The sequence below is a fragment of the Solanum lycopersicum genome, chromosome 4 (assembly GCF_036512215.1).
Source record: "Solanum lycopersicum chromosome 4, SLM_r2.1".
Lineage (NCBI taxonomy): Eukaryota > Viridiplantae > Streptophyta > Magnoliopsida > Solanales > Solanaceae > Solanum > Solanum lycopersicum.
This window is the reverse complement of record NC_090803.1, coordinates 56,846,531-56,872,546: the sequence shown is the minus strand read 5'-3', so window position 1 is coordinate 56,872,546 and position 26,016 is coordinate 56,846,531. Positions and strand designations below refer to the sequence as shown.

General features: G+C 31.6%; 2 protein-coding genes, 1 long non-coding RNA gene and 1 pseudogene across 3 annotated transcripts; 2 read left to right on the top strand and 2 right to left on the bottom strand.

Moving 5' to 3' along the window:
• Positions 1-2,423: 2,423 nt before the first annotated feature.
• Positions 2,424-4,134, bottom strand: LOC101253478 (premnaspirodiene oxygenase-like; annotated as a pseudogene).
• On the top strand, positions 2,667-4,735 carry LOC138348325 (uncharacterized). Its single transcript, XR_011220827.1, has 2 exons — positions 2,667-2,810; positions 2,892-4,735. It is a non-coding gene; the product is annotated as an uncharacterized lncRNA (long non-coding RNA).
• A 4,964-nt stretch (positions 4,736-9,699) lies between these two features.
• Positions 9,700-14,320, bottom strand: LOC101252980 (magnesium dechelatase SGRL, chloroplastic). Its single transcript, XM_004237654.5, has 6 exons — positions 14,002-14,320; positions 12,311-12,487; positions 11,985-12,143; positions 11,399-11,545; positions 10,876-11,009; positions 9,700-10,132 (listed from the first exon to the last, which is right to left on the bottom strand). Exons 1-5 carry the CDS (start codon positions 14,125-14,127, stop codon positions 10,890-10,892), a joined length of 729 nt encoding a protein of 242 aa, XP_004237702.1. The 5' UTR covers positions 14,128-14,320; the 3' UTR covers positions 9,700-10,132; positions 10,876-10,889.
• A 4,324-nt stretch (positions 14,321-18,644) lies between these two features.
• On the top strand, positions 18,645-25,165 carry LOC101252680 (probable methyltransferase PMT26). The gene is made up of 9 exons (XM_004237653.5): positions 18,645-18,980; positions 20,150-21,073; positions 21,160-21,309; positions 21,840-22,110; positions 22,193-22,303; positions 22,385-22,559; positions 23,530-23,802; positions 24,435-24,629; positions 24,717-25,165. The coding sequence occupies exons 2-9, from the start codon at positions 20,171-20,173 to the stop codon at positions 24,943-24,945; spliced, it is 2,307 nt and encodes a 768-aa protein (XP_004237701.1). The 5' UTR covers positions 18,645-18,980; positions 20,150-20,170; the 3' UTR covers positions 24,946-25,165.
• The last annotated feature ends 851 nt before the right edge of the window (positions 25,166-26,016 follow it).

Sequence of the window (26,016 nt, the reverse complement as noted above, 5' to 3'; positions counted from 1 at the left end):
CATAGTAAACACGGAGTTTACGAGTACTAATAATTTTATTAGTTGACATGAATAATTTGATCATCCCAAAGATGTGCATACTGAGTAATGGACATACATTGAAAAACTAGAAGATTCTTCAAGAATTCTTTACGTTGTTTGTTCGTGATAAAGTTGATTGGATCAACTAAAGTTGGGACTAAAACCCTAAATTCTGAAAAGTATAAAAGGTGAAAATGGGCCCGTTCACTTATCATTTGATATGATAAAGAGATGCATCTATAAGATAATCACATGTGCGTTTGTTGTCAACCTGTAGTTTTACATTCATAAAATTGTTTGTGCAAAAATGATTAAGAGTACATCTCACAATATGTAATCAAGACAATGTATCTTGATAATATTGATAAATACTCAAGATATTGTGACATTAAATATCTGAGATAGTGAAATTATTACTTGTGATAGTAAAACTTCATGTGTTGATCTGAATTATGATACTGCATACAAAAGTAATTGTATGCATCAAATCAATAAACTATGATCAGATTTTCTTTCAATTGATTTATGGTCAGGAACCAAATATTTTTATCTGATTATTTTGGTATGTAATATAATTAATGAATATACAATGATGCACAAAGATAGATTCTCCAAAAGATTGCGATATATGTTAGTTTGTCTAACATAAGGGGGAGATTAGAAGCAACACAAAAGTTGTAAATACTCCCATTGAATGTCCCTTAAGGATAGAGTCTATGACATGCATGAAGCATGATAGACTAATCAATTCTAAATAAAATAATTCTTGAAAAAGGGAGAGGATCAAAGAATCAAATGATCATAATAAGGAGATAATGTGCTCTTGGAGAGCCTACAACATAACATTTTATAAAACCTCATGAGAGGGGTAGCTCACTAAAAATAATGAAGTGATGAGATCTCAATAAATTATGTCGTATTGTGAATCAATGCAAAATGAAATATCATTGATGGTATCTTTGATACAATATCACGCAATATTGTAAAAGATTATTATGATATATATTCTACGACTATTAAATAATGCTAGTGTAGAAATAATTATCAAGTGAAAAGTGAAATGGTGCATCTTGATAAGCGTAAAGCTTATTTGACTTACAATCTAGGCACTAAAAAATGTCATACATCTAACATTGTATGTTGTCACTTAACAAAATTGAGATGAAAATATCTGATGAGTTCAAAATCTAAAGCATACAAGTTTTTGGAATAGAGCATATACAAGTATCATTATGCAAGTTGACGACTAGAATTAAAACTCTTGAAGAGTTTTCAAAAGACAATAGATTATTTGCTTAAAAAAGTAAAAATAAGGAACTTGCAGAAATCTTTGATCCTGAAGGAAAGATTCATAAAAGCAGATAGAAGAAAACATATTTCATCAAGGTTTTTCTACATTCATGAGCTCCCTAAAATGGTGTTATCAACATGCAACATGTTTGTTCAAGTAATACTGCAATTGATTTATCCACCAAGTCATTACCTACTACAACTTTCAAGAAGATGATGCTCAAGATTGGAAAACGAAGATTCAAGTCTCTTGATGTTTTCATGAGTGGGAGTTAATACATGATGTACTCTTTTTTTCCTCACAAGGTTTTGTCCCACTGGATTTTCCTTGTAAGTTTTTTAATGAGACATCCATAATACGTTCCGTACTCTTTTTCCTTCACTAATTTTTTTCCCACTGGTTTTTATCTAGTAAGGTATTAACGAGGCACATAATCTACCAACATTCAAGGGGGAGTGTTATAAATATATTTGAATTATAGCGAATATCTAATTATGTGGAGTCCTTATAGAATATGGTTAGGAATCCTACTTGGGGACCAAATAAGATTTTTCCTATAAATAAAGGATTTTCCTTCATTGTAAAAAGATTTGTAAAAAATCTATTAATCCTGAATATACTTCAAGAGAAATAAGAAGTCTTTCTCTTTCCCCTACTTTATTCGTCTTCTAGTTTCATATAATTTCATAACATATTCAAAATTGTTTAGTGGGTTAGTAGGACGGTTACAAAGTTAGAGTGTCTTTTTAAAAATTCAGAACAACATTGATGACTTTATTTTTTTTTGAACGAGTAATTAATGACATGAATAAGTCTGTTATTAAACTTAAATGACAAAATGAACAATTTTTCAAAGTTAGATGACATATTACTTAAAACTCGCAATTCAATAATTGCAATTGGTGCATACGAGTTGTGTATCCACAAATCACATGCATTAGTCCCATTCAGATCCCGAAAGGCTTGAGGATACGACTAAGTAACGCATGTTAGATGCTTTGGACCGATAATGACATAAATTGATTTATTGATATCCTATTGGCCTCCACAAAAGATATTGGATATGAAACTAAAACATCAATCAAAATTTAGCTAACGAAAAATATAAATATTTCTGAAAAAAAGGATATTGCTAAATGTTTAATTTAGTTCACATATATATACATGGATCATTGTTTACCATTCACAAATATGAAAAATACAGATAAAGTTCTTAAATGTTTATGCCTTTATTTAGAGAGACCAAATGGAGTAGCAATTAAATAAAGATCATTCTTTCTCCTGGCTGTCAATCCTTCAGTTTCAATGGTGTCCAAATCATTTGGATTAACTCCATTAGCAACCTTCCAATCAAAGTGATAAAGTAATTGAGATAATGGATGTGCAACATTAACTAAACCAAATAACATTCCTGGACACATTCTTCTACCTGCACCAAACGGAATAAATTCAAAGTGATTTCCTTTAAAGTCAACACTACTATTCTCAAATCTCTCAGGTATAAAGCTTTCCGAATTATGCCAGTATTCCGGATCTCTACCAATCGCCCATGCATTGACCAAAACTTTTGTTTTCACAGGTATTGTGTATCCATCAATCTTTGTTTCCTCTCTACATTCCCTTGGGACTAATAGAGGAGCTGGAGGGTGTAGCCTTAATGTTTCTTTGATAACAAATTGCAAGTAGTTCAACTCTTCCAAATCAGTATCGTTAAATGCTTTTTCCCCATTCAATCTTTCTCTCACTTCGAGTTGTGCTTTCTCCATAACACGTGGATTTTTCATTAGTTCTAAAAATGCCCAAATTATCGTCGTAGAAGCTGTTTCAGTTCCTGCTAGAAACATGTCCTACATGTAAAATTAAAAGTATATTAAAAATATCCAAAGTTTATAACACGAATAAATCAAAATAAAATTAAAATTGCTATACTTACAAGTATGACTGCTTTAATGTTTCGATTTGTGATTGGAGGTCCAAATTCTTCGCTCTCCATGACTCTAAGTAAAGCATCGACGAAATCTTCATTCCCAGACTCACCGTTACATTTCTTACCTTTTGCTCGATTCTCTATATGATCATTAATGATTTTCTCCAACATTTCATCAATCTTTGAGTGTGCCTTTGACAATTTGGATTTCATTCCACTAACATTATGGAGCCACTTTTGGGAAGGGAACAAATCACTTAAGTCGAATCCTCCAATCAATGAATAAATATCTTTTACCAACATTATTAACTTATTCCGATCGTGTATGATTTTTCCAGATACCGATCTACAAGTTACGGTATTTGTAAACCAAAAGATCTAGTTGGATAAGTTGATCAACGAGTCAGGTGCAGTGGAACGGAGAGAGGAAATGAGATTTGATATCTCCTCTTGTCGAATTGAAGCAGATGATTTGACCATTTTTGTACTAAGAAACCTTTCGCATATTTCTCCAGTAATCTCCATAGGAACTAAAGCCTATGTCCGTGCAATCATAAAATATGATACTCGCGGACATAATTTGTGGCCGATCTACAAAATGGAGGTCTTGAGTTTTCATGACTTCTTTTGCCATTTCTGGTGACGATACAACAATGGTTGAAATATTCCCAAGACGTAAGTGCATGATTGGGCCATATTTTTTCGATAGAGTTCTAAGTGAACGATGTGGTAAATCGCTCATTAGTTGATGCATGTTTCCTATAAAAGGTAGTCTCCATGGTCCAGGGGGCAACTTTTTGTTTGCAGATTTCCATTTTTGAGACAGAAAAAACAAAGAGGAGAGGAAGAGAACAAGTGAGATAAAGATAATTAAGGGATAATGTTGATACTCCATTTTTGGAAGCTCAGAAAAAAAAGGAAAAATGCACACTTATCTCGTATAGAGATACAAGCATCATGTTTAGGTTTGTCTCTATATATAATACTGGTCCTGGATGATGTGTCCCACGCTAAGTTGTATGGAGTTGTTATAACGATATATATATATATACACACATACATACATACTCAGAATGTACGGTGATCCTATTCAATAAGACTATTATCAATACAACATCATACTGGAATATTGATACATACATACTCAGAATGTATGGTGATTCTATTCAATCAAGATTATTATTAATACAAGGTGCATCATACTGGAATATTAATACATACATACATACTCAGAATGTATGGTGATTCTATTCAATCAAGACTATTATCAATACAATGTGCATCATATTGGAATATTGATACATACATACATACTCACAATGTATGATGATTCTATTCAATCAAGACTATTATCAATACAATGTGCATCATACTGGAATATTGATATATACATATATACATACTCACAATGTATGGTGATTCTATTCAATCAAGACTATTGTCAATACAATGTGCATCATACTGGAATATTGATATTAAATGATTTTCAGAAGTAATGTCAAATTTTTTTTAATTATCTAAGTTTTTTAGTATATTAAGCATTTAACTTGATATAAGTTTTATTTAATGTGTCACAACACATAATTTATGTGCCTTCGTTTCTATTTATATGTCGTCTTTACAAAAATAGATGATCCTTAATATTTGTCATTTCACAAAATAAATGTATACATAAAACTTTTCTTCTTATTTTACTTTTGTGAGTTGTTAGTTTTGAAAATCTATTCATCTGACCGACATAGAAAAACTAAATAAATATATAATTCAGGTTTATTAATCAAATTACTTAATCAAAATAACCTAATTAATGTTCGTTAATTGAAAACTGATTAAATTTTCTAGATAGTCTGTCATATATGTTTGATAAATTACCTAATAATATCACTTTTTATATATTTTATGACTACGATATCACTCAACTTTACATATTTACTCAAAATAATCTTTCTCTAACGAACTAATGTCCAATGCCATGTCACATTATTCGTTTTTCTTTTTTTTAAAAATAAAATAAAATAAAATCTTGAGGACTTTAAGGGAAATAATTGAAGATTGATTAATCATAAAATTCATATACTCATAATTTTGTTTTGTAGCACCGATTACGCAAAATTTGATGTAAGCCTACAGTACGATGGGATTAGGGTCCATTTAGTAGGGGAGGAATCTCTTTTTCATATTTAATATTTTGAAAATATTTTCTCTGCCCTAATAAGTACTATATAAATAAAAAAAATAAATACTAGTACTGAGATTCGTCTTTTCATTGGATGCTTTAGTTTTTCGATGATCTTTAAAATATTATTTTTAGCACATTTCTATTGTATCGAAAAGTCGTTGAATTAGGATCAAAATGAACATCTTTTAATATATATTAAGTGTTATTTTAATCAGGTGTAATAAGTTAAAAGACTAAAATAAACATCTTTCTTATATATTACAGATCATTTCAATCAAATGAAAATATATTAAAAATTAAGTCCACATTTCTTATATATTAAAAATCATTCAATCAAGTGAATCACTAAATACAAAATATAAGAAATAAGAAAAATTTAAAATTCGTAACATAAAATAAGTCAAAAATATTTATATAATTTTATCAATTATTTCCTTATGTATCGAGAAAACACACATACTACTGTGAATTCCTAAAGAATCAAGTGGACACAATGCCTCTGTGTATAGATAGCAATGACAGTTTTTGATGTAAGCCTGCATTGCAAAGGACCATTATAGGGAGGAAAACTTTTTTCTTTTAAAATATTTTTAATTTTTAAATTTTCGGTAGAAATTTTGAAAATATTTTCTCTACAATTGTTTTTTCTTAAAAATAATGAAAGAAATATGTTCCTTAGAAGTAAGTTTCTTTGCTACTAGAAAAAAATAAATTAGTGATAGATAAAATTTTATGACTAAATAACAAATTATATTTCGATCCTATTGAAGCTATAGATTAGCGATCAAATGACTAGAAAATTCAATTAGTGACAAATTGTTAGAAAATTCAACTAAAAATAGATGATCCTTAATATTTGTCATTTTACAAAATCAATGTATAAATGACATTATTCTTTTTATTTTACCCTTGTGATCAGTTATTATCTTTAAAAATATATATTTGACCAACATAGAAAAACTAAGTAAATAATCATATTCGTTGGTCAAATTAATTAATCAAAATAAATTAATTCATGTTCATTGATTGAGAACTTGATTTTAAAAAAAAACATTAAGAGTAAAATAGTAATTTTACTTAGTTTCTTAATGCACGTGAAACCTAAAATGGTGGTGTATAAATTAAAACGGGGAAAGTATAAAATTAAACATTTTAGAAGTATAAAATTAAACAGAAACTTGAGGAGTTGCTAGGTAAATGATTGAAGATTAATTAATCATAAAATTATTATATATAATGACATCAGCTCCAATAATGCATATTATAATAAATGTTTTGAAAATTAGTTAGAGATCAGATAACGTTTTGATGTAACCCTGCAATACGATGGGATCATTAGTTTAGGGTGTATTTATTAAAATATAAAAAGAGTAGGGAGGATTTTCCAATCTCTATTATAAAAATGATATTTCAAAAAGATATATAGATAGAATCAACCTGTCATGTATATTATAATAGCAAATATTCCACTAATACCTTTGATAACATATTTAATGTCACAAATGGATTTCATTATAGCTAATTTTGTCAAGGAGGAACAAAAAATTAAGTAAATAGTTCAAAGAGATATTCTTATGTTAATTTTCCTTGAAATTCTTATGAAGAAGTTACTTTAATGTTCCTTCAATAGCATCTTATGAACTTGTACTCACATATATTTAATGAAAATGTTAGTAGAATTACTACTATTTACTTATTTTTCGTTTCAGCTTTACGTAGATTAATTACCCATATATCAATAAAGAAATGCAACAACACTTTCAATCATGTGTCATCTTAAATAGAGCAACATGAAACTGACAATCAAAAAGATACGTTGAATGAATCAGAGCTTCATAGTTGACAATTAAACGTCTATAACAACAATAATTTTGACTTTGTTAATAGTTTCTTCAATAGCAAAAGCTTTGATCAAGCATATTGTTTGGTTAACCAGATTTGTATTATCTAATTTAGGACTACAGAAGATTGAAAATATTGTTGCATTACTTTAGAGATGAAGAGGCAATAATCTTTCGAAAGTTGAATTAAAAAAATTTAAATGATAGTTTTGTAAAACGTTTTGCAAGAAATGGGTTAGAGAATGATTCTTAGGGTGCTATTTAAGGAATATGTGATGTATTATCACATTATGTTAATCAATTGACTAAATATTTCAATTAAGGTTAATTGTATATATAAATAACTTCTAAACGGAATATATTGTGTCACGATCCAAAAATGAATGTGATGACACTTATCTTATTCCATCAACACAAGTAAGCCTAAAACTCAATTTTTATATGGTGAATGTACGAAGTAAAATGAGAATAAAAGTTTAATATTATAAAATAATGCAAAAATTTATAATCGACTTAAATATACCCCAAAAACCTGATTGCACGTGCACAAGCCGTCTAATGTATTATTACCCCAGAACTGAAAGAAAATACAAGTCTCAAGTGGTATTGTCACTAAAGTAGAACAAGATCAAAAATAGGAGTAAGAAGGTCCGTTGTGAATCTCCACAAGAAGTCTCGAAAAAAAAGAGAATAAAAAGTATCAAAGATTCGGGCTGGTAACATACAAAAATGTAGAAGCAAGGGGTGAGTATCAAACCACACGGTACTCAGCAAATATACTTTTAAACACAGGCTAAGGGATCCCTACAACCCAACCAAACCTCCACAACTTCAACCTGCACAAAACCAGTTCAATCTAATAGTTCACAATACAATGGAGACTTATGCACGTGACAATCAAATTTTGAGATAATTATATTTCATTGTAATATTTCATTAAAATATTTAGTAGAATTATTATGTATTTATTTTTTATTCTCGCTTTACGTAGATACCTTAAATTGAGAAAATTATTTGAACAAAAACCTCTTTTGTAAATAAATAGATTGGATCTTATCTCTATTAATTAATAATAAACTTAGTACTTATTTTTGATTTAAAAAATTTCGTGGATCTAAAAATAAAACCAAATTTAAAAAATCTAATTTCACTTTAGTAAAATCATTTTATTTGACAGAAATTAAATCAAATGGTACAAGTATACTTGAATCAGAGGATGCATGTAATTTTTTAATCATTCGTAGAATTTAAGTAACTATATCGAATCATTTGCAAAGGAAGTTCATTCAAACATGGATCTAAAAACCTAAAAAAATCAGTACATATAAGGATTAAAAAAAATACATAGATCAATAAACATTATAAGATTTTATTTTAAATTTTTTAAAAAGGAATAGTGAATAAAGATTACAACTTTTTAAATCTTTGATTCAATTCTAAAAAGTAATTTATGAAGGAGATTCATGGTAAAATGATCTTTTTCATCATCATAGATATCCTTCTCTTCACGAATTTGAGATCTCTTTATTTAGCCGCAGGCGAAAGGCATCGAGTACATTGTAATGAGACTAGTAGATCTTAACTATATATAATGAGAAAATGTGACATTAGGATTTCTTAAAGATTTTATAAAATTGATTAAAAGAACACTTTCAAAACTCAATTTATAAGTTAGTCTTACGTCTTATTTATCGGTAAAAAAAGACCCCATTTATGATGTGATCACTTGAAGTTAAGAAAAAATTATCCTTGAACCTATTTTTTTCTAGATAATACAAAATATTGCATACCATCAAAGTCTTAAAATACTTACGATTCAATCCTAACTCTTTGAAATTACTCAAACCCTTTTCCATCCAAAAAAAAAAAAATTATTTATAAATATTTACTCTTCATCGATGAAAAGTTCATCTACTCTATCTATTATTATTTCGAGCTCTCAATAATCGTTATTCAATTCCCTCATTGCTCTCTCTAATTAATTTTCTTCATTGTTATAAAAGCTCAACCTTCACCTACGATCATCGACTACCTTCTTTGTTGATGATGGATTTAGCAAAAATTACAATATAAGAATAAGTTATATAGTGAGACTAGGCATCAAAAAAAACAAATTATTCTATTTAAGACCTAAGCACTCACAGAAAATGAGTCTGGAGCCTAAAGGGAATAAAATATTAACAAAAATTTCAAAACGGTATATAAAATTTTATATTAACCAAAACGGTAAAATCGCTGGAACAACAGCGATTTCCTCCACCGGAAAAAGCAAAATCGCTGCAGTAGCAACGATTTTGCAAAATGTAATTTTTTTTAAAAAAATTCAAATCGCTACCTAGACAGCGATTTTCAAATTATTTCTTTTTCCATTTTCTTAGGCAGCGATTTTCTTCAAAAATCTTTTTTTTCTAAAATGGAAATCGCTGCCTAGACAAAATAATTTCAAAAAGAGTAGATTTTATTTTATTTAATATATTATATATAGTCATAATAAAGAAAATTTACAAGGTACTGAAAATTTATAAAAGAACAAATAAAGAAATTTAAACTTAGTGAAAGTTAGGCGAGTTAAATTATGACCCGCAATTTTAATCAATCACAGCTCAATCCATTTCAACTCGCTCATTTGCCACTTACAATGTTTTGTATTACTTCATCAATTTGTTGTGAAAGAGGAATCTGGGCATCAAGATGCAACTTTGTTCCTAATCCCTTGAGCAATAATAGAATACTTCTTGAACTTTTGACCTCGCTTGCCTCATGAACAATAACTTCAAAACTATCCATTTCAATGTCATTTGGTGGTGATTTCTTCAATTGAATTCCCCTCTAAAAATAACAAGTGACTCTTCATAGCAGGTCAATATCGAAACCTGGAAAATGGAGTACTAAGTAGCTATAGTTGATCAAATTGCATTGTTAGTGAATTTTTCTTAATACTGTAAGTGTATAAAACGTAAATATCTGACAGAGAACATAGTTAGTAATCACATCTAGCTATAGTTTTGCTTTTCCTTTTGTTTTGCATTCTCATTTTCGTTGTAAGATGCACAAATATATAGAAGTGACACTTAACAAAAAAAGCTGCCCAGAAAATTCTGGATATGCCAGAAGGCAATAAGGATGTGAGTTCAGATATCAACGATTAAAGGAGAACTCGTATCCTTCTTCATAACCAAGAAACATATGGTTTTTTGTATTGTGCTCAAATGTCACTCTGTTGATTTAGTATCGGTCTCATTCACAAACGGAATTTGTTAACTGAGACGGATACTAAAGCAACATAGTGAACAAATCATCCTGAATATAAAGATATTCACAGACCATGTATGGTATGGAGCAGTGAGTTATGGAACAATTGCTGATTGATATGTGGAAGGGAAAATAGTATATGGTTTTTTACAAGAATTGTCAGTCAAGAGCACATTCGAAAGAATGCAATACATACATGTAAAAGAATCTAATGACCTTGCAAACAATTCTCGTCTTTACAAGTCATCGAAATGTAGGATCCCATGACTCTAATATGTGTTTCAAGAGAGATCCTTCCAAGTGCAAAAAGTAAAATTATTAGGACGAAACGACCTAAATCTATAAACTCTTTGCAGTCTCTCACCTTAGTGTATTAGCTCAGAGAAGGAAGGTGAAAAGAGCTTGGAAGATTGATTTTGCACTTCCCTGGAATTTCAGAGGTTGAAAATCTTCCTTGCTTGTCGATAACAAACCATTGATATAATCCCCTTGTCTTCCCTGGAAAACATGAATAAGTTGTATAAAAATCTCGAAGAATAACTTTGAATATAGTTCTCGATTCAATAGCACTCCCTTGCCCCAATGTTCAGTATGATCATCAAAACAACATTTTTTAAGTCGAGTTCAAGCACCAAGTGTGTTATCTTTCTTTAATTAACCACACATACTAAAACTTGGAAATGAAAAAAACATGTGTAGGAAAACCATGATCAAACAAAGACTCGCGAACTAGTAAGTTTGGCACACAAAATGGAATAAAAGAGTGGCATTTTATCTAATAAATTCAAACGAGAGATTTCATTTTCATTTTTTATCTATGTGCTGAAGCCTGAATGTTTCTTTAGGACAAACGAGTAAAAGATGATATTGTTGTAATTATGTGCTACCTTAGCTGCATCTTTTAGAGGACCCCAACATTCTACACGGTTGTACTTCTTCGAGCTAGAATGAAAATAGACTCTAACAGTAGCATTCATTAGTTCTTCATGCTCCTTGAAGAAATCTGAATCCCCATAGAGCACAGCCTCAAGTACCTGGTAGTTCAGAAAGGCAAATTAATCACAATCTTAATACTGTAAGAAAATTGCATATGCTAATTTAGAGGTGCAAACCAAAGTACAGTTCAACAACGGAATGAGAACAAAGTCCTTAAGATCCAGTGAAATGATTCAAGAAGTATCACTTGGACGGGAGATAAACTTTATGAGCAGATTTTATTCAGCCTGTTCAATCCTCTCCGTTCTCTTTAAGAAAGAGTTTTGTAACTCCAAAATCAGAATAATGCTTGACAAATGAAATGAGTTTTATCAGTGTGACTTGCAGACTTACAAGGTGCAACATATTGCAGCTATGCAAGTCAAATTTTAAATATGGTCCAAAATCGAAGCTTTTCTTTATTTTTTTTTCCAAGTCAAAGCATCGTTTTAAATTACACAGAATGGTAAGAGGGGTACAAATGTCTTAAGAATTTACCAATGGCAATTCCTTGGAGAATATATGGTATCTGAACTCGGCAGCTAGCTCTTGTAGGGGATTCGGTCCACTCACATAACAGTGGACATCAAGAAACAAATTACCTTTCACTTCTGTCCATTCAGCAACCACGTCATCTTTATTATACCACCCTTTCAACTGCCATAGAAAGAAATGGTGCAAGGATTGAACCCAAATTATTAAGTTTCAGTCAGTGGGAAAATTATTTACCGTAACAAAGTTCAAAGCCAGAAAAAGAAAATGCAATCCACAGAAGCAGCTTAAGGATAAACACTAACTCATTCAGAAACGCAAAATGACGTTACCTGATCGTATTGGATATTATTTGAGATTGTTAATGTCAGATTAGCAGTAAAATCACAATGGGATAATGTGTACGTCCTTGGCACGATACTTGAGTATGTATCAACTTCTTCTCCTTTTAACAAGACTTCCAGCTTTGAAGCTTCGAATCTTGCTGGAGGGCCCAAGAGCCTGACAGCCTAGATATGAAGCAAAATTAGTATTTATTATTATTTAATAAAAAAAGAGCTAAAGAGATTTGAAAAATAGAAGACCAGAAATAATTTTATATTTGGGACATAGTTATCATGACGGATCATTCTTTATTTGAAATTTGCATCAAGGGAGAGATCTATAATCGCCTTTTTGGTCTTTTAAGTCACGGACTATCAAGTCGTATCAGAAATACCGCCTCAGTTGGCACACTCAAAAGTGAAATTTTATAAGGGAGAAGAAGGACGATGATGTTTCCTAAACGTGCAGATGGACATATATAATGAATAATTAGAAACAAAACGATCTCCAATGATTTTTTGCCAGAAAGAAATAGTTGCCCAGCCTTTGCTTTTCTTTGAAGTCTATATTCTGCAGGATAGCTAGCTAGTTGGAAATTTATTCCGCGTAAAGCAACTGTGACCATTCAAAAAATGATCCATCTTTTTATGATGTTTAGGTCTTGCTTTCAGTAAGTTACACTAACTTCTCGAGCTCAGGGTTCCACAGATCAAAATTTCTGGACAAAGCCAAGCCTTTACACTGAAAACCGTTAATCGGTTACAATGTAACAAACCAGCTCTAAATAGTTGCTAGAGTCAGCAGATTGATCAAATAGGCAACAAATAAAAGTTAGCACCCATAAGTTACTTGCATTTGTTAAACAATATACTGAAAAAGAACCATTAGTTTTGCTTTCTTTCAATGACAATCATTTCAAAATCTACTCATCGAAGCATCATTTGAAAATCAAACTTCCAAAATACTAGCAGAATGCTCCATTCTCCTCGTATGTTAAATCCAAAACCATATTTCCTAAAAATACATACCTGTCAATTCCCAGCCCCGGAAAAAGGAGGAAAAAGTAACATAAACACGACTACTTGAGGGGGATCATAGATTACTAAAATGGGATGTTCTACGGTGCACACTTATCCAAGAAATCGACAAAGCGAGTGTGCTCAAATAGCAATAGGTAATAAAAGATTACAAAGCAAATTGTACAAGTTCCTCAATTTACTGTTCAGTTTACTCTGCCAAGAAGCAATAACTCCTAAACCTCTAACAAATCATTACAAAACGGTATCAACCAGTAATCAAGGTTGTCCCAACTATAAGGCCACTAAAGTAATCCCTATTTTATTTGACTTTTCCATCAGTAAATCTCCAGTTGAAAAAACAATAGACTCCACATATCCAAGTTTAACCCCTCCACTTTCCACTATGTTTCAATATTAACCCAAGTTTGTAACTAGCGAATCAATGTATGAAAAATTCAGTCTTTTCTTAGCATATTATTTGTAAAATTAGGTCTAAGGCCTAAGTAAAAGCTAGCTCAAAAGAAAGAGGATTGTCAAGCCTCGATAAGGGATGAGACTTTTCAGGTGCGTGGGCAATTTTGATTTTGGAGTTGATACCACGTGAAATTAGGTACTCGCATCCAAAAAAATACCTCCAAGGAAGGATATTGTTAAGTTTAAACGAGAGAAGTCATAATTACCTGGAATACAAGTGTGTTGTAAGGGGGTTTTCTTCCACTAAAAGAATTAAGAAGAACAGCAGGTGTAGTTGAATGCTTAAGTTGACAACTATGAATGTAAGAAGAAGGAGCAAAGCGAGTGGCCATGGACTCATGACAAATTCATCCTCTCTTCTTCTCTCTATTTTCTATCCATTTCAACATTTCACAGCCATTTATTTTTCTCTTTCAACTATGTTTAAATTGTGTCTTTGTTGTATCTGTTTGTTTGTGACACACAGACTATTGAGAGAGAAATGAACAAGATTTTGTGGATATGAAAAATAAGTAACAAAAATAGAACTTTTCTTTACAAAAAATTATTTTAAGAGTAAAGAGGCCCTACAATATCCTATTACAATTACATGGACCAATAATTTATTTACATTTGTCTATAACTCTCATCCTTCAAAACATCATACCCTTACATCACTTTTTTTTCTTTTTCAATGGAATACTTTAACTAGTATTGGTTATAGTTACAATTTCTTTTTTTAGGAAAAATACTTTTGAATTATGATAATTATACAAAAGAGAACATGAAGTTGTTTCGAATTTTTAAAAAGATATTTTAACTATGCAGATATCCACTTATCCCCTTAAACTATTTCAAATACATATTATTACATCATTTTTTAATCAATTCCAGATTTTAAATGGCAAGTGTAATCACACACCAATCATTGTGCGACACGTGTTAATTCAATTTGAAATATTTTTTTTTTTTTATTTTAAGTTTTCTTTATTTCTTTCACTTACTTTTTGACTTATTTTAGTTTTATTATTTTAATTTCATTTCAATTTTTAATTCATCTTCTACCCCAACTTTCAAGCTTCCTCCATTTTCTTTCTTTATTCCTTCTTCTTTACCTCATATCCTCACCTGACCCATACTCATATTAAGTTGAGCCCCTCCATTTTCTTTCTCTTTTCTTCTTTATATTTGATCAAATTTTTTACTTTCCAAAATTATACTATTTTTTAGACTTTGTTGAGTTATCGACAACAAAACTAATTATTTTTCTAAGAAAAATCAATATTTTGAAGGTATCATCATTAATTTATCTCATTTCCATATAAATTCAAAACTAGAAATGATAACTTTGAAAGCATAAGAATTCTCCAAAAATTGAAAAAGTTTAATTAGAATTTGGATAAAAAACTAAATAATGTCTACTAATCATCTTGAAATCTAATGGGTTTATCACATTGTTCAAAATGTATTAAAATATCTAGATATAATTATAAAATTGAAGAGTGTTAAACTAATAGTAGAATAAAAGAGAGATGGAGTTGTGGTAAAAAGTGACACTAAAAGTGATAAGTTAATGAATATGACAATGAATTTTTGAAGAAGAAGGAAGAATGAAAAAGAAAAAAATAATAAAGAGAAAAATTTAAAATAATAAGAAAAATAAAAATATATATTTTATAGTAAAATTCTTGTAAAAATAAAAGTATATTCGTTTTTCTAGTTTGTTCACGCTCTTTAAGAGAGTGTATACACTCTCCATGCCAGATGGACAAAAAATGATATAATAATATCAGTTCAGAATTGTTTAAGGGGGTAATAGGATACTTGCATAGTTTAAGTGTTTTTTTGAAAATTCGGGACAACTTCAGGTGTTACTTTATGTCTTTTCTCTATACAAAACAAACATCAAATTCTGTTATTTTTTAGGGAAAAGAGTCAAATATGCTTCTAAACTAGTCGAAAAGGTTTAGATATACCCCGTTTAAACTTTGGTCCATTTATACCCTCGTCGTCCAACTTTTGATCTACATATGTCCTTATGGCTGTTAGTTGGTCAACTCGAAATATCCAACTCATTTTACTTTTCTTTAAATGTCAAATGAATTTTCCACATCATTTATATATATTATCACTTGACATTTATATCAAAGTGAGACGATTCATTGCTACCTCAACTATTCTTGGAAGAGAGATACAATACAAATATCATGATCCAAATATAAAAAATTAAGTTTTCACCGTTACTAAGAATTAGGATACGGGATGCTATATCATCATAATTAAAAAAGTTTAAGTAATTAGATTTTGATTACCATTGTTTAATATTTATACGTACACACAAGAAATAGCTAGCTATTAAGATGATGCAGAAGGTATAGGTGATCATTGTTTAATTTGATTTACAGACGTGATGATATTTTTTTTTATTCAATGGTCATTTTTTATATATATTATTATAAAAAAAAATATATTTTTAGACTCTTTAGGAAGATTAACATGATTTCCCACAAAAATAAAGGCGGCAATCTAGTATGGTTGAAATAACCTTATACTCCCTCTTCTGGATTATCTTATCATATCTTGGAAATAAATAATTATTGTTTAAAAAAATTAAATTAAATATTCAATTTTCATAGTAATTAATTATTTTTGAAAATAAATTTATTCTATTATGAGGGGTAATTCATTTACTCCAATTCAACATTCAAAGTATTTTTGATTAAGATTGAGTGCATACTGACAGGGACAATTATCATGTTATTAACTGATCGAAACGTTTTCTATAACTCAACTAACTCTCAGCGATGCTGGTCACTTTCTTGAAACTCATTCATAGACACTTTTTATTAGTTAGACTTCACAAAGGGCAGTGAATTAAGGGTCGGAATATGATCTCTTTCTGAAGGAACTATGAAAACTTCTATCGTTTCAAACTTTTTTTTTTTTAAAAAAAAAGCTAGGCCAAGACATATAAAAATGTTAGGCTTCAATTGATGTCATTTTCTTATTTTAGAAACTCCAACAATCACTTATTTCAATTGGACACATGAATAGTGATCACAGGAAAGTGTTTATATTAGACATATTTTGTTCAATTTTTTAAAGAAAAATTATGTGTAATTTCAAGTGTTACAGTGTCGATAAGTTAATAGTACAAAAAAATATCATCTACGTTAATTAGACATATCATCCTTAATTAAATTATTAATTATTATTTTACAACTTATTGAAATTAATTTATATAATTAACAAATATAACATTCTTAAAAGTGATCGGTTTATATTATTAACGGATGTAACACATCATAAATGCTCAACTGAAATAATCCATAATTGAAGTAACTTAATGAAATTTATAAATAAATTTGAGAGGCTATTGACAGATTAAATATGTAAATAAATAGAATTGAAAGCTGTCGGTGATTCATGTCATTAATTTGTTTAGTTTCCTTTTTGGCACATGCAAAGGGTCCCAATTTCTCTTTCATTTCATTTTATTTATTGTCGGTGGATAAATACTATACTCTATCAAGTAGTAGTAATATTATTTAGGGAAAATTGTATAAAATAGCAAATTAATAATCTAAATTAAATAAAATAGCTAGGGTTTTATTTAATTGTGCTTCATAACAAACATTATCTAAAATTTGCCAGCGTCTCTCTCTCAGGAATCTCGCTCGCCACTCTCCATTCTCGCTAGCCTCTCTTGCTTTATACACAGAAGTGTATAATTCTATTTCTGTTTTGTATAAAGCGAGAAAAAATTGTATATACACATGCAAAAATGTATATCTTCGTGTTATACACTTAATTATACAATTTACAAACATTTTACTTCAAAAATTGCAGAGAAAAAGGCCAACGAATTATACAATTGTGAATTATACAATTGCAGTGAAATACAATTTTCTCTAGCTTTATACAACAGAAGTGTATATATTGTGTTTTTGTTTTTGTATAAAGCGAGAAAAACATATATCTTTTTGCTATAAACTTATAATTATGTAATATACATACATTTTAATTCGATTCAACTATATGCAAAGCAAATTATACAATTGCAGCGAAATAGGCCGCGAATTATACAATTTAGGCCAACGAATTATACAATTTAGGCCAGCGAATTATACACTTGTATATGTATAGCGAATTATACAGTTTTTATGTTTGCTATGGAGCATAATTATGCAAAATTTGCTATATTATACAAATATAAATTTTTTGTTTGCTATATGTGAAAGTTGCCCTATTATTTAAACATCACATTAATATTATTCCAATAATTAACACCCTTTATCAACAGTAATTTATCATAGTTAATTAACTACTCTCAAAGTTTCATCATTTATGAAAGTATATTGTTCTTAAATCTTTTGATCCAATACATCACAACCTCTTAAAATTTCAGATATATATTTATATATAATAATAATAATTATAAAAATATTATATATATTTTACGTAATTATCTAACAAGCTGATAAATTATATAACACACATATTTTATCGTATGCCTTTTCAATAATATAAATATAATTTCAACTCAGGTCTAAACTAGAATGAGGTGCAATTGTACAAAATTTTGAGATTTCAATTCATGTTCAAACTCTTACTAGATCTCAATGTGAAAGATTGAAAACATTCTATAGTATCTGATTGAATTTTTTTTTTGTTTAAAATTATAATATTTAACTATCTCATATATAAATTGAAATTTGATTAAATTTATATCAAAAAATTACATATTTAGAGTAAAACGCTTTCTAATAAAACTGACTCCTTGCTAAATTTGAATTTGTACCAAGAAAGCTAAAAAAAAGACTATTTTTGACCTCTTTGATTAAAAAAGAAAGAGCACTTTGACACTATCAGGATTAAGTTTTACCATTAATTTGTTTAATAACTACCTTTCCGATGTAATAGTATCTGTTTAGTGCTGTTGTTATCATTTCTTGGTAATTCTAAGCTGTCGGTCATGAGTGAGTTAACAACACAATACACTCCTTATCTTCCTTAAATCACTCTGCTTCATCTTTCATCTTATAAATATCAAACAAAATCAAGATTCTCAAACCCAAGATCTTTCGGATGCTCCTTTTTGCCAAATTAGAAATGGCCTTCTACCACTAATTTGCTGAAGCAACTTTCTTTTCTTATATACTACTTCTTTTATTTGTGAATCTGTCCTTTTTATACCTCTTTTTAGGTAAAAATGTGATCTTTCTTCTTGCTTTTGTTACTGCAATGCTCAAACTTTTTGTTTTGTTTTGTTCTGTTCTGTGCTGTTTGATTTGAGATGTCCATGAGAGATTGATCTACCAATTTGAATGTTTTTGATACTTTATGATGTGTTTTTTCTTGTAATGTTGGTGATTGTTGAGGGTTTTGACACATTAATTCAAGATTTCAAGCCAGAAAAGGAAATATGTCTGTAAGATTGTGTTGAGGTTTGTATATGTGGAGGTGAATTCAAGATCTAGAGTCGGTGGGTTTGGAATGAGTCTGATCTTATTATGTGTGTACATTTCTTTTGTTGTTTTGCATATGTATACATAGTTTGAGCCGAAAGGGGTAGATTTTCAATTGAACCCATGGAATCTGCCTAGATCAGGTTCTGTGTATAGGGTCGTTTGGTTGGGAACAAGTTATTATGGTCGTTTGGTTGGGAACAAGTAATCCCTGGATTAGTTATAGTGAGGTTAGCTATCTTGGAATATGCTATCCCACATATAAATGGTGTGATAAGTTATTCCAAACATGACAACCAAACACGATACAATATTCTTTCCATCACTATTTTCTTATCTCATCACTATTTATTTTTATCCCTCACACCACCCCAGAGATTGGAAACTAAGATATGGAGAACATTTGTTGGGAAGTTTTGTTACTTGTGAGAGTTCCTTTTGGAGTTGAGTGAGGAGAGTGTTAAAAGCATCTGGAACTTAGCTAGGACAAAAGAGACAAAACACTAGGTGATTTCTTCATATTTGTTCCAGCTTTGGTGGACAAAGTTACCTGATACGTGTTGTTGGTGGGAGGTGTCAAACAAAAACGACAATTGCAATCTTTTTACTTGTTTTATTAAACGAAAAAATAAATATAGGAATACCTACTGAATGTGTCTGTGGTGGATACCTTGTTCTAAAGCCTCACGGTAGCTCCATAGAATTATGTTTTTCTGAATTTGGCATGCATTAGGTCATGCATCTGTTTTCGTTGCTTTAATAAACAACTTAATTTTTTTCTCCTGACATTGTTTTGATCCTAGATTCTGATGTAGTTTTACAATGCTCTATTTTTTAACCTAGTTTGCTGGACTTCTTTACATTACTATGTTTGATATTTCAATTTGTGTATTCTCATAATGTTCAGGGACAGGAAAGATCCAATATTATGGCTGGGGAAAGTTACTCCCATTCTGGTGGGAGAAAATCATCTGATTTCTGTTCAAAACTCACTGTTGTGACTTTTCTCGGAATTTCTTGCATTGGGATATGGATGTTGATATCATCATCATTCAGTATAACTCTTCAAAATTCAGAGATATCTTCCACGAATATTTTGGGGCAGTATTCAGGCAGTTCTGCTGATTTTCTAGTCAATACAAAGAGAGGAGAAGATGAAACATTCCAGGGAGAGAAACGGTTCAGAAGGGGAAGGTATTTGGAGGAGATTGGAGATGAAAAGGGGCTGGATAGTTACCAAAATGAGGAAAGGGAAGGAGAAAGCTCTAATTTAAGAAATGAAGAAGAAAATCAAGAAAATTCTGAATCCAGTCCATCCGGTGATGAATCTCAGTCTGGCGATGAGAGTTCAAATCGAGAGAGTGAGGAAGTAGATTCGAGAGAGAAAGACTCAACTTCAGGCGATGGTGAGTCAGATACTGGAGGTGAAGACTCAAATTTAGATGCTTCTGAGACAACAGAGAAAGCAAAGAAAGGAGAGACGGAGAATGAAGTTTTTCCAGCTGCTGATCAATCAGAGATTTTGAAGGAAGCTACAACACAAAATGGGCCATGGTCAACTCAGGCTGCTGAGTCTGAAAAGGAGAATGAGTCACAGGGTTCTTCATCATCAACGGATGACAAGAAAGGCGATAAGTGGAAGCTATGCAAAACTGATGCTGGACCAGATTATATTCCCTGTCTAGATAATGTGCAAGCTATAAGGAAGCTCCAACACACTAGCCACTATGAGCATCGTGAAAGGCATTGCCCTGTTGAAGCTTCAACTTGCCTGGTTCCTCTGCCTTCAGGATACAAGAAGTCAATTGGATGGCCTAGGAGCAGGGATCAGGTATATGTCGTTTCAGCTTATCCATAGGGTTTGCTTCTAATTAGTAATTTGACAAGCCAAGCGACTTGCATTTTTTGGTTGAACAGATATGGTACTCTAATGTTCCTCATGGAAAGCTAGCCGAGGTCAAGGGGCACCAGAACTGGGTCAAAGTAACTGGAGAGTACCTTACTTTCCCCGGTGGAGGTACTCAGTTTAAGCAAGGTGCTCTTCATTACATTGATTTCCTCCAAAAGGTAAGTTTCTGCTTAAATTCATATGCTACTTCATGCTATCTATAATTATTTGTTTCGTAGTCATGGTGTTTAATTTTTGCTCCATGCATTACAAAGCGTTAAGTTTGTGGCTTTCTGTTGATTCATATTGCAGAATGTATCACCTTCTTTTAATACCAATTTAAAGATTATAGATAAAAGATAAAACAATTTGATTACGGTGATATTTCCACAGATTGCTAAACTCAATTATGTATTCTCTGATTTTACGTGCGTACTAAGTGCCGTTAATTGGTGGCCTATCAATATTAACTTAACTTGAATAGTGCTTTCAAGATTTTGATTTGTTTTGTGTATAATACCTTAGAAAACAAGCTTTTGGAGACATCCGAATAATCTAGAGCATCTTCCTTTTACAATGTCAAATGTGTTCTGTTTATCGTTAATCAGTCAATTGGCTTGAGATTTGTCACCACACATTTCATTCTGAAGATTTATGTACATTGTACCTCTTCTCATTTTATGCTTTGCTGATATGGCTTGCCATGCAGACCCTGCCTCAAATTTCATGGGGCAAACAAACACGTGTTATTTTGGATGTTGGTTGTGGAGTGGCCAGCTTTGGAGGATATCTCTTTGAAAGAGATGTACTAGCAATGTCACTTGCCCCCAAGGATGAGCACGAAGCCCAAGTGCAATTTGCACTTGAAAGGGGTATTCCTGCTATATCAGCTGTTATGGGAACTAAAAGACTACCTTTCCCTGGCAAAGTGTTTGATGCTGTCCATTGTGCACGGTGTAGAGTTCCATGGCATATTGAAGGTGAATTAAGATCTTTCTCTCTTTACAAGTTTTGCTTGGTTTTGGAATGTCAGCCGATGGTAAACTTCCTAGTGTATTGCAGGTGGCAAACTTCTCCTAGAATTGAATCGTGTCTTGCGGCCTGGTGGTCACTTCATTTGGTCTGCAACACCAGTATATCGGAAGGATGAGGAAAATGTTGGAATTTGGGAAGGTGATTGTGGCTCTACCTAGTTTACGGTTCTCTTTTGCAAATGAAGTCATAATCTGATGGCCTCTCTTGATTGTCTTGCAGCTATGTCTGAACTAACTAAGTCAATGTGCTGGGAACTATTGGAAATTAATGAAGATAAACTAAATGAAGTAGGTGTAGCTATATTCAGAAAGCCAACTACAAATGATTGCTACCAGAGTAGAACACAAAATGACCCACCTATGTGTGAAGAAGCTGATGATCCAGATGCTGCCTGGTACGTATCTTTGATTCACTCCAGAATGGGCTTCTCTTAGCTAGTACAGTTGCTCACCACAGTCCTGAATAACATTCGTAAATCCAAATAGTCTACTTGGAGATACAAGTGTATAAAGCTATAGAAATATGCAATTAGGAAAAAATGCAAAATTATGTGTTAATGTTTTATAGTACATTAACCAAAAGTAATATCTTGAGCATGTTTACCTGTTTTTGATTTCAGAAATTACTTTCTAGGACCTGTGTTGTCTAAGTCAATTTGAACTAGTTATACCAGATTAAACTTATCCATTTTAAGCTGAAATATATATGATAAAATTTTTTTAGGAATTTGTCAAAATTCAATGTTCTTGTGGAAACTTGTCTAGAGGAGATGCCTGAGTCCTTGATTATTAAAAACATTTCTGCCCCCTGAGTTGTGAAGGCATGCAAGAAATTGTTATGCCCACTTAGTCACTAAATAACAGTATGGTATTTGACCGTGTAAAGATATCCAGAAGACTTGCATTTTATTGTGATCCTATTGCTTACTGCTTACTCGGTCTAAGCTTACACCTATAGATGTGTATCAACACTCTGCTTGATCTGAACAAAGATAAAGGGGATAGCAAAACTGCAGCAATAGCAACAATAACAATAAACATACTGGGTGTGATCCCACAAGTGGGGCTTCGTGAGGGTAGGATGTACGCTGACCTTACCCCTAGCTTTGTTGGGCTAGGGAGGCTGTTTCTGATTAACCAACAATATCCTGAGTGTAATTCCACAGGTGAGGTCTAGGGAGGGTAGGATGTACGCAAACTTTACCTCTACCTTTGTGGGGTAGAGAGGCTGTTTCCGATAAACCCGTCGGCTAAAAGAAAATGGGATAATGGTTATGTTCATTTTGTCACATCATATCGTCCATTGTTCATCTCCTGAACATTCAACTTGATAACAATTCCAACTCGTTATTTTTCTCAATTCAGGAATATAACACTTCAGGCATGTTTGCACAAAGCTCCAGCAGATGCATCTGCACGAGGAGCAAAGTGGCCAGCAAAATGGCCTTTGAGGTCGGAGAAGCTTCCTTATTGGTTGAAAAGTTCTCAAGTTGGAGTTTATGGAAAAGCAGCCCCAGAAGACTTCGCTGCAGACTATGATCATTGGAAAAATGTTGTGTCAAAATCATATTTAAATGATCTTGGCATTAATTGGTCTTCAGTAAGGAATGTCATGGACATGAAAGCTATTTATGGAGGGTAAGTGTTTATCACTTGTTATTTTCGTCATTATCTCTTAGCTACTCATTCTCATTCTCTTTATGATCATTGCCTTCTTCAAAGAGTTAACAAATAAATTCACAAAAAGTCTTTAGCAACTTTAAGAGTTATTTGATGCATTTAATTGATGATTGCTAGGTGAAGTTTCATTGACATGATTTTTGAAATAACACATCTACTCAATTAGTGCTTCTCTTTCTAACTCAATCAATACATATACATATATTTTGTGTGTTCCTAAGAAAATTGTCTCAATAGACTTGTAATCTTTCAGAATCAATATGACCTTAACTATGAACAGAATACAAACTGATCCATATAGCTTATAGGCAATATATACCAACTAGTTGGAACTACACTTGCTTTAAATCCTTTACTTGTTAGGGGTCCTTTTATTCTCCTTAGACCCGTAAGTCCATGATGTAGGATAATGCGTGATTTAGATGATCTTTCTAGACAGAACCCCTAATTTGTCTTTGGATTAAAGTGTAATTGATTGGTTGATTGATATCAGTACCTGTTTTGGTCATCTCGTAGTACTTATTGTCATCTTTCTATCACAAGTAACAAGTTCATGCTCTTGATAAATATCTCGTCTTTTGATGATACAGATTTGCTGCAGCACTGAAAGACTTGAAAGTCTGGGTTATGAATGTAGTTCCGATTGACTCACCTGACACACTTCCAATTATATATGACCGTGGCTTGTTTGGCATTTACCACGACTGGTGTGAGTCCTTCAGCACATACCCAAGATCCTATGATCTTCTTCATGCAGATCATCTATTCTCCGATATTAAGAAAAGGTTAATCCTACTGCACTCCGTATGTTAGCGTACTTGTAACGAAATTTTGCTTAGTTATGTGACTCGTGATCCTGCTTTTGCCAACAGGTGCACGATAGAATCAGTATTTGCAGAAGTTGACAGGATTCTGAGGCCAGAAGGTAAGTTGATCGTGCGGGACAATGCTGAAACTATTCTTGAAATAGAGAATATGGCTAGGTCAGTAAAATGGAAAGTGAAGATGTCTTACTCAAAGAATGGTGAAGGATTACTATTTGTTCAAAAATCATTTTGGCGTCCAAATCAAGAACAGATAGTCAAGTCAGCCATTGCATAAGCAGAGAAGAAAATTTTCCACAATTAGATACAAATCTGATGTTCCTTTTATAGTTTAGTTCACTTCCACTAAATTAATAGAGAATACCATCATGATATAGCTATCATACGGTAAGTACGATTTATTGTTTTATGTACTGAGTTTTCATCATTTTGGCCATTCTCTGTATAATTACCTCAACTTTGTGTTTCATATAATGGAAAAAGTATACATTTGTGAACTCCAACAGCCCAGTACATGTTATGTTTCTTGTGTCATGTCAATGCAGCTATTAGAAAGAAGTTGAAACTATAGCATGAGAAGGGTTAACACTATGTCAAATGTGCTACATTTGCAATGTCGTCATACAATAGTTCTGTATAACATAGTTATAATTCTAACATTGCCTTTAGTTCTGCAATGTAGGTAAGTTTGCTTTTCAGTAAGAAAAAGAAATGTACGAAGATGCATGTGGGTTTGAGGAAGAAAATGGTCACTAACTTCATATTGTTGTGTGTTATTGTTTTGATTGCCTGTTTATAAGGATCATGACATATATATACTGGGTCTGTTATTCTAGGAAATGGGTGGTTTTTGAGTATGCCACTCAGTATTGGTGCAGGGTGAATGAAGTAGAGGCTCACGTTTAGAGTCTTGTGTGATACGAAAGTGCTATTAAAACTTAATAGCAACTTCTACAAACTATTATGTATGAAGAGGAGTGTTGGCTAGTCAAATACTCTCATGTTCAGAAAATAAAAGCTGTCTAAATGAGGATGTTGCAATGGACGTGTGACATACTAAGAGAGATAGGATCAGGAATGTCAAATATTCGGGACAAGATGAAAGTGACTTTGGTGAAGGACAAGATGCGAGAAGTATAATTGAGATGTGAAGAAAAGATGCACGTTTCCATAGTGTAGTCTACAGAAGTTGACTGTGTACACTTTCAAGAGTAGGCCGAAAAAGTATTGGGAGATGTAATGAGACAAGACTTGACGTAGAGTTAACTCATCGAGGAAATAACCTCACATAGGAAATTGTGAAATTCAATATAGTATGGGACTGAGGAATGATAATATTGATGGCTTT